This window comes from Castanea sativa, chromosome 2, assembly GCF_040712315.1.
Source record: "Castanea sativa cultivar Marrone di Chiusa Pesio chromosome 2, ASM4071231v1".
NCBI classification, from domain to species: domain Eukaryota; kingdom Viridiplantae; phylum Streptophyta; class Magnoliopsida; order Fagales; family Fagaceae; genus Castanea; species Castanea sativa.
The window spans coordinates 45,238,551-45,248,557 of record NC_134014.1 but is presented as its reverse complement, the minus strand read 5'-3'; the positions used below and the strand labels follow the sequence as shown (position 1 = coordinate 45,248,557).

Here is a 10,007-nt window from a genome sequence, read left to right as displayed (position 1 = left end):
AAATTATTGTGAAAATGTTATAGACATAAAATTACCTCTTAAATTTTAAAATCAAGCAATTTTTCCCTTAATATTTTAGAAAATAGCAAATATGTTATATTGTTATTCTCTCAGTTAAACCTTAATAAAACCTTATGATTCTTAAAATATTTATTGTGTAATGTCTAAAATATTCCCACTAAATTTTAACATCTCCACAATTTTCTTCACGTATTTTAAGTTTTAGATGGTAGTAATTCTCAGTCTCTTATTTTATTATTTTATTTTGACCTTTAAAAATTGAGACCTCAATAATTGTAAAAATATTATAAGAATGTATTATGTTAGTGTAACTATGTATGCACATATAAATATTTTAAAGAAAAGACAAAAAGAGCATAAGCAAAACCAGCATATGGTGGAAAAAAGAGGCCCATGAACAGTGCATATTGTCAAATAATTGTGAAATTATTGTAAGAATTTTTTAAGTCAATGTAATTGAATATGTACATATAAATAATAAATATTTAAAAGAAAATACAAAAAACAAAAAGCACAAAAAAAATCGGCAAGAAAAAAAAAAAGGAAGGCCAATGCACAGTGCAGGTTGAACAAACCAAATGCACTGTGCAAAAACACTGTTTGTGAATTGGCGCTTTTTATATATAATAGAAATTGTGAACTCTCATTAAAATCTTAAGATATGAAGCCTAGTATAGAATTGAGCCTTATCTATATCACATTAGCTTGTAACCCCATGCATATGCATGGATACACTTAATAATATACAATAAGATGCATAACATAATTTCTAAAATATATTTAAGTAAGATGCATAACATAATTCCTAAAATATATAACTTAAATACTATTGATAGTCATTTTAATATTTTATTAACTCTTAAAAAAATTTTGTAAAGATATTATTTGGTATAAAATGTAAATTGTCCATGTTTTTATTTTATTTTATTATTGTGAAGCACTTTTTTTATGATTCATTTATTCTAGACTTTTTGGTTTTTGTATTTCATAACTCATTTGGATTAATACTTATGACGTGGTCCCACATTTGGTTATAAAATTAAGAAATAAAACTATTTAAGAATAAATAATTTAAGATACATAGCGCAAAATTAGAACTCTAATTTAGAATTATAATTTAAGTTTTTCTCAGTTTTATCTATTATATATGTGTGTGTGTGTGTGTGATCCACATCTTGTCTCACATATGGGACCAAGGGGACCTTGACCCAATGCTGGCTAAAAAAAAAAAAACAGGTCGTCTAGACTGTAACTTGTGACCCTTCTCTAATTAAAAATTTTTTAATAAATTTTTTTGAAAAAAAAATGGTTACTAAATGTTGCTTTGTGTGTTATGTAGCCAAAATCCTTGAATAAACCCAAAAAAACTTTATTAATTCATTAAAAAAATTAAGGGCAAGCTGAGAAATGAGAGTCTAAGGATTGTCACTCTTTTATTTATATTCGAAGCAAGTTTCTTGCTCTTATTGGTATGTATGCATGTATAGGAGCACATATTTCTCTATCTATCTATACCATCTATAACAAAATTCCCCCATTTGGACTGAATTTTTATGTGATTACATTTAACATGAATAAAATTTGAGGACAACCTGGTAAAAATATATCTTCAACTCCACTTAAAATGCCTACAAAATAGAGCACTCTCCTACTAATCCATATTTTCAAAACAAACTTATCCAAATTAAAAATAAAACAAAACTTCTTAGTACACTTTGTATATTTCCTTCAAGACCATGTTCCAACTTAAAAAAAAAAAAAAAAAACTTTATCAATACTCACAGGTTTTTTTTTTTGGGTTGTGTCATAATCTGAAAATTAAGATAAATGAAAATTATGACACTAGGAAGAAAAAAAAAAAAGTCTCATTGTACACGCAAAGCGCATATGATGAGACAAGTGTATATATATTGACATTAAGTGTCTGTTTGAGATCTGCTTATTTTGCTAAAACTGAAAAAATTATACTGAAAGTATTGTAGATAAAGATAAAAGTTAATTAAAATAATACAGTGAGATCTATGAATAGTAGCAAAAATAAACTGAATAGTAAAATAAATTGGTAAAACTAATCTTTGTCTTAAACGGCCACTAATTATAATATTCAAATTATTTTATAAAATTTTGTTTGTTCCCTCAAATGTCACAAATACCACGCATTGTAAATTTAGGAAATGGTTTCAGTGAATTCCAATGGCATGCCATAAATTTGGAGAGGTCAAGTCAAATTTTATCTGCCATACTATTGGCACATGAGACTTGTTGGTGTCTCATGGATATGGAGTGAAAAATATTCTACTCTTGAAGATAAGAACGAGGGCATAGTCGTAATTAAAGTCAATACTAGGACTTGGGGGCCCACTATATTTCAACGAGTAACGATTAACGGGTGCACCGTTTCTTTTTTAGTTTTTAGAGAGAGAGAGAGCATTTTCGGTTTATTTCCATATTTGTCATCTCCATTTCCCATTTCTCTTTCTTCTAGGAAAACAAGACTCAGCCCCCAAACAAAACCGAAACACACAGAACCAACAAAAAAAAAATGGTATCGGACTCGGATCTTATCGCCCGGCTCCACGAGTTTCTCCGGAACTCGGACCTGACCACGACGAGCACCGCCACCGTGCGGCGGAAGCTGGAGGAGGATTTCGGCGTGGATTTGACGGACAAGAAGGCATTTATAAGAGAGCAGGTCGACTTGTTCCTCCAGAGCGAGCAAGAGAGACTCGCCGAGATTGAACACGACGGAGAGGAGGATGATCGGACGGCCGGGGTTCAATCTCAACAATCCGACGTCGACGACGATGATCAAGAAGAAGAAGAAGTTGAAGAAACCAGTAATGGGAAGCGTAAAAAACGGTCAGTTATTATCTTTTTTTTTCATTTTCAAGAATTCACATTCTAAAATTGACCGTTTTTGCATTTGGATTCGGAGCTTTTAATTTACTATTTTTGCAATTGGATTATGTAATTAGCATTACACATGGAAATACACAAAAGATTCAAATTAGGTTTATCAGTTTCTAGTTTTTTATTTTATTTTTTTATATATATTTAATTTGGGCATTTTGTGGTTGTTACTTTGACGAATTTTTGGTTATCCATGTGGCAATTTAATTAGGAGTTAATTTAAGAAAGTTGGGGTTTGTAATTGGGACTAAATTTTCTAGCTTTGTACATTATGTGTTTTGAAAGCAATTGATAAAGTTACGTGCGTTATGGGTTATTTGTAGGTGGCAGTGATTAGTTTCACGTGCATGTTCACGTTATTCTTCACCTTTATGTAATAGGAAAGTCTATTTAGGGCTTTGCTTTTGTTATACGCTGTTGTTTTAATTTTTCATCTATGGCTGAATCTTTATTGTAAAGGCCCAATTATATGTACATGATGACAAAAGTTTGGAAGGAGCTTGTGATTGACAGAGGCTGAAGGAATTTGTGGTTGTTATTTTGCATCTGTGACTGATTATATAATTTGAACAGGTTACGAAATCGACTGTCTGTCATTGCCATCGAAAGTTTCAAACCAAGAAGAACAATAGATGTTCTAGAAAGAAAGAAGAAAAAAATAGTGATTTTCTCTTTCAAATTATCCTTTGGTAGCTTTTTGTTTGATTTACTTAGAAGCTCCATAGTTCGGGTGAAATTTTTAAGGAAGTTGAGAAAAAGGGATCTTTTATTTGAGCTCCGTGAATGTTATATTTTTGGAGAAGCTTACTCTGTTGTCTCAGCTAGCTTAAGTTATGTTCTCAAGAACATATTTCTTAGAATCATGTTTTATCAGAAGAAAGGACATTTTTTTCCTCTTTGTAATCTTTTGGGTAATTTGATTTTCGGAGTTGCAAGTCATTTGCAATTCTTCCAAATGTTTATGGTCGACAGTAATACTAATAGTTGTTATGCTGCTTTATGATAGAAATCACTGGAGATTGGCTATGTGAGTCCAAAATTATGAATTGACTGATACAATGTGCAAGCTACTACAGCTCCCTCCCAATCTTTGCATTCTGTACTTTAATAGCAGACTATTAACCACTTCTTATGGCCTCTTATCAGCCTATTGTGCATCTTGTATGAAAATTTAGAAGTAATGGTCAAGAGGCTATTTATTTTGAAAGAATAGCTCTCTTTCAATATACAAATGTTCCCAATTGACTTCATGGAAAAGCAACCACTTCAATGCAAAATTTTCTTGATGTTATTGAAGATGCGCATTCCAGACACCATCTTAACTATTGGGTTAATTTTGTGGTTGTCCCTGTAATCACACAAATTGTAAATTTAATTGGAAATTAGTTTTATTTATTGTCATTTTAAATAAAATTACCCAAATGCTCTCTTGTATTTAGCCAGAAAATGTCTCCTTTTATATTGGTGTGTATGCTGGGATTTTTTTATCGTTCAGTTAGTTACCCACAACCTCATCCACCACCTATTCTCATGGAAGAAGGAAGTGCCATTTGAACTAGAATTCATTGGCATAAAGTCAAATGGGATTCTTTTACAGAGATTGCACTTTACTTGTAAACTGATTGTTGTCTTTTCTTATATTTCAGGTCTAACAAGCTCAGTAATGAGGTCAAGAAAAGAGGGGGTGGTTTTACCAAATTATGTGGCCTATCTCCACAACTTCAGGAATTCCTTGGGGCATCTGAAATGGCAAGGACTGAGGTATATTAAGAAAGTTATGGAGAAGTTACTTTTTAATTTTATTACTTATTAAAAAAAAAAAATTCAATTGTCATTGGTTAATATGCTGATTCAGAAGTCATAATTATCATAAAATTATCTGTTTTTATCTCGGTTCTAGGTCGTCAAGCAACTCTGGGTCCATATTAGAGAGAACAATTTGCAAGACCCTAGTAATAGGCGAAATATAAATTGTGATGAACCATTGCGTGGCCTTTTTGGTGTTGATTCCATCAACATGTTCCAAATGAATAAGTCCTTAACAAAGCATATCTGGCCGTTAAATTCAGACGATGGTATGCCATTACCACTTTATTTTTGTTAGTTATTCTTTTTCTTTTCTATTATTTGAGATGTTGGAACTGTAAATGTTGAAAAGAAATTTCTTGTTTCAATTCTAACTCTGTTCATTCTTTGAGAAGGATTATAAAATTTAACGGCTGCATTGATCAAAAAATGCTTTTTTGAAATATGTTGCCTCTATTTTATCTATTATTGAATCTAAGTAGCCTGTCTCTTAGTTTCACTTTTATGTGACTTCTTGAAACATTACGTGTGCTGTCTTTCTTGATATAGTTGTGCCAGTAAAGTCGACACCAAAGGAAAAGCATCAGAAGCAAGAAAAAGAAGAAGGTAGGATCAATAAATTAAGTTTCTTGTTGATATTATGGTGCTATGTTATGTTCTAAAAGTTGCTCTGCATCAATACTTGGAGTGACAATGATCTTCTCACCAATTGCGTGAAACTAATAGAGATATATGTTTCACAGTTTCAGCTTTAGCTGAACTCATACCTTCTACTTGCTTGCCACATCAGAATCTGCTTTTTTTTTTTTTTTAAATCATTTTAATATGTACTAGGCTAGGTCTTTCAGTGCAGTGGGAGTCTATTTAACACAATCTTCTTGTTCACTGAAAATTTATAATAAAGGTGAACTTTAACAGATTTCATTGCTAAAAAATTGTTTACATTTACTAATTGAATCTATTCATTTCTGAACAGCATATACTAGACAATTACTTGTCACGGGTTTGGGGAAGTCTTTTTATGTACTTCATCTTGATCTCCATTTCAGATCCAGATGAGCCAAAAAAGAAGGAGAAGAGGCAGAAGGGAGGGAAATCGGGTTTTCTTGCTCCTCTTCAACTTTCGGATGCCCTAGTAAAGTTCTTTGGTACTGGGGAAAGTGCATTATCACGGGCAGATGTTGTGAAGAGAATGTGGGAATACATAAAACAAAACAACCTCCAGGTATTTTTTTTCTTGCCTTGTTGAAACTTGAAACCCTATGATTACTTGTATTTGTAGGTTTATATCTCATATGTGTGACCCAGCTATACAGAACTCAAAGTTCTTCCACCATATTGATTTCTTGGTTAGAGTTTGTCAGTGTACCCTTTTTTATTTGTTTCTTATTTAAAAATAAAATAGCCTAATGAGAAATGGTAAAATCATGTTCTGCTCTTTAATTAATTTTACTGATATTGAAAAATCGTAGTAGCCTACTGAGTTAAGAAAATGAGTAGTACTTGTTATAAAATGAGGATCACCTAGACCTTGTAAGCAAGTTCTGATGTGTGTTTTGCTCTTGCTTACTGGGCTTATCATTCTTTGTTTGAAAACCTCTTTTTCTGGGTAAGTAAAAAATCAATAGAAAAGGATGCCAAAGGGGGCATCTCTCAGGTACACAGGAGTATGCAAGAGGAACACTAAAGGAAGATGAACCAGTAAGTTACACTTTTCTGACCACTAGTAACTTAGAAGCGGAAATTGTGCTAAATTGTGGGCTGAATGATGATGTGGAATCTAGTTTCTAGTTTTCTAATTTATGGAAGTCTTGAGGTTGACACCAAGTTATTGTTAGGGTTTACTTTGAATCTTTACAAGACAGATGAAACCCTATATACACAGGAATCTGTAGAATTTGTCGTTATTTATGCTTTATTTTGGGGATTTTGATGGAGATGGATAATTTTTATTATTTATTTATAATTTTTACAAGTATTTGGTAGAGCTTGATAACTGCTGTTGATAAGAGGAGACTTTGTAAGTTGTGTGATGGAAGTGCTTTACTATCAGTGTTGGCTTCCTATGGTGCTTTCTTTGTGAATGTTTAGCCAGAATGTCACTCAAACTTGTGTTATTTGCTTGTTCATGAAGGACCCATCTGACAAGAGGAGAATCATCTGTGATGGGAAGCTGAAAGAACTCTTTGATGTCGATTCCTTTCATGGTTTCACAGTTTCAAAACTCTTAACTGTTCATTTCATCAAGACAGAACAATGAGTCACTTACGCAGATCAAGCCCAAGGATATGGAAGTTTTGCTACTAAATTTAGTGTAGCCTTTTAGTATTTCGTTTGTTGGTTCTTTCATGTATCTTTTTGTAAGGCCCACAAAGAGGGCAAATAGAAAATATTTAAAAAAAAAAAATTAGTCTCCTTTTTTCCCTAACATTTCGTATGACATTGTCACGTCTTCTTTAGCCGCGGCTTAGTACTCTTTGTCAAGGCCAAAAACAGGAGATTTTCGGTACAGGGTGCCTCCACTGCAGTCATTCAGTAGACTGAACATGTTGCCTTTCAACTTAATTTGAACTTTCTGGATTTTGGTTGCGATTTCCACATGAGAAATTAGGTCTACAAATCCTCTGGAAAAAGGCTCAAGTAACAGCATTGTATACATAATGAGTTGTGGCTTAATTGATGTTTCCTTTTCCATAATAATAGGATGGATGGGTGAGTGGACTCAACTCCTACGAGTGCCTGTGTGGAACTTATCAATAAATTAATTATTAAAAAAAAAAATTTTAGAGATAATTTTAGCCTATGAAGTTTGCTCCTAATGATTGATGGTTATTATCCGACTAAGATTTCAATTAGATTTTTGGTGTAGGAAGAAAAACAAACATATTCATATACTAGAGATTTAGTCATTCTTTTTGGTAAATTCAATGATGTTTAAAAATAAGGTAATATTGTGATAAATAATATATATGATTATTTGAAAACTTGTAGTGATGCATCTGAATTGATACCGAATTCTGAAATTAAAAAATGAAAAAAGAAATAGAATTGATACTAATTCGCATTCATCTCATAATGTTTCTACAAATTCCAAAATTGAATATTCTAAAATGATGGTTTATTGTTGGATTTTGTTAACAACTGCCCTAAGGGTAGTGGCTAAATGCATTTAATGTTTTATTAAATAATTTTTTAATACATTTTTTCAAAAAATAAAGTCAAACTATAAACATATATACAAAAAAGCATACACAACCACAATAAATTTGTTTAAGACTATAAGTAATTGAATCATTAAAATGTGTATTTTATTATTTATAAGTGTGTATTACAGCTCGTAATTGAATATTTATTAATCTTTAACATGTGCCCTTAGGCACTCGTTAACAAAAACCTTTATTATTTTGTATATCAAATCTAAAGCCTTAAAACTGAGAATGAGATGCTTTGAAACCTTTATTATTTTATGTATCTAACTAACCCTTAAAACCAAGAGTGGGATGCTTTGCGTGGTCTAAGTCAATGACCCGAAAATGTAGAGTTTATCCAATGAAAGAGACCAATTCAAACTTTCCATTTTTTATTTTATTTTTTTATTTCAAGGCTTGAAGATACAAAAAGAAATTAAATGAAGAGCACGAATGACGATTCAGTGCTTTTCTCCTTTATTGATCTTGTTTAAAACAAGCACAACAACTATTATCTATTGCTGGTTATGTTACTTAAAGAATTTTTTATTTTTTTGGGGGGATGAACATGAAATGCATTAGATTAATAAAAGAAAGGGTTTTTTGTTTAACTTGTATCAAAGTACATTTGTTAAGGAGGCTCCCAAGGGTCCTAACTACATGAAAATAATAAAAACTAATATTAAAAAAAGAAAAAAAAGTTAATTGCACATTTTGAACATTTAATATCTATACTTCAAGTATGATGTCCACATTTAAAATATGAAATAGTTAATGTGTATTGGTGCATTTTAACACTCATTAACATAATTAAAAAAGAAAGGGCAGACAAAATATCACATCTAATTGAAAAAAAAAAAGTACTTATTCTATTGGTAGGTTTCGTTGAATTGTGACAAACATAAGCTTTTGATGAGTATCATTTTAAAACAAACTTAAAAAAAATGATACACTAAAAAGCTAGTATAAGTTAAATTATATCTTATCCATATTTTGAGATGTGGCCACTCACCCAAATGGATGGGGTGGCCTACCCACTATGAGAACATTATACTAGAGGAAAATGCTTGGAATGTCATTGAGTCGATTCGTAAAGAAGATGTTGATCTCCACTGGAGTATTAAAACTTTATGTGATGATATTTTGTATTTTGTATTTTGTAAAGTAATTTACCAATGTAAAAATTTTCTTTTGTTTGTACGGAGACAATGTCTCTGTCTATCTTTTAGCCCAATGGACAGCTATTGTAAGCTAGACTGAGCCGGTTCCCATCTCAAATTTGTTTTCTTCGATTTTGCGGGCTTAGGATAAAGATGGAATTTGATCCAGTTCTTTTGTTCTCTCTTTTTTCGAGTTGAGCAATAAAATATTTATTCAACAAAAAAAAAAAAAGAAAAAAAAGAAGAAGAAGATGGATGGGGTGACCCATTTAAACCAATGGTCTTCACCTTGGATTCTTAGCAATTTGTTGTTTTGTGAGCTACCCACCCATGATGGATTTGGGTTCTATCACTTCTATCCAGACACATATTTTGTCAAAACGGTTCATGCATGTTTTGGATTGGCCCATTAACTGTATGAGTCAACAGCACAACTAGCAGGCCAGGTCACATCCCTGTAATTCTTTTTGGTGGAAAGGAACTTTCATTGAAAACTAACCAGCTGAAAGCCTGAAACAGAGGAAGATACAAATCGAACCCCTGCACTATCCAGGCCCAAACAAAAGAGCCATATGTGCTATATCGTATCTATTAATACTAGCTATAAGCTAGCCTTTAGTTTTTTAGTTGCTCACTTTTTTTGCTTTTTCTGAATTTTTTAAAGTGCAGGTATACTTTAGTAAATTTTCAACAAAAATACTTTTAGAGAAAAGCTAAATAAGTTATTCTGACATAGACCCTTTTTTTTTTTTTTAATGTAAACGGTAGACATGAACATGAGAATATATCAATAAGCTTCAAGTGATGATTACTTATTGGGTATAGACTTATAAGTGAAGTCTAACATGAAATGAATAATCTTCTCTGCATTCTTATACTATAAACTAGCCTCTAAGCAAATATGTTGACTCTTCTATTTTTT

The 10,007-nt window shown here is 31.7% G+C and overlaps 1 protein-coding gene across 1 annotated transcript; it reads left to right on the top strand.

The window, feature by feature from the left end:
* Positions 1 to 2,418: 2,418 nt before the first annotated feature.
* Positions 2,419 to 7,330, top strand: LOC142623205 (uncharacterized). The gene is made up of 6 exons (XM_075796602.1): positions 2,419 to 2,880; positions 4,578 to 4,692; positions 4,832 to 5,006; positions 5,287 to 5,343; positions 5,787 to 5,962; positions 6,872 to 7,330. Exons 1-6 carry the CDS (start codon positions 2,564 to 2,566, stop codon positions 6,995 to 6,997), a joined length of 966 nt encoding a protein of 321 aa, XP_075652717.1. The 5' UTR covers positions 2,419 to 2,563; the 3' UTR covers positions 6,998 to 7,330.
* The last annotated feature ends 2,677 nt before the right edge of the window (positions 7,331 to 10,007 follow it).

What these genes read in the sequence shown, in the direction of transcription:
- LOC142623205 (XM_075796602.1), top strand. Translation starts at nt 2,564, where the DNA reads ATGGTATCGGACTCGGATCTTATCGCCCGGCTCCACGAGTTTCTCCGG. An exon ending in AATGGGAAGCGTAAAAAACG is followed by an intron (nt 2,881 to 4,577) that starts GTCAGTTATTAT and finishes CTTATATTTCAG; the next exon opens with GTCTAACAAGCTCAGTAATG. An exon ending in GCCGTTAAATTCAGACGATG is followed by an intron (nt 5,007 to 5,286) that starts GTATGCCATTAC and finishes TTCTTGATATAG; the next exon opens with TTGTGCCAGTAAAGTCGACA.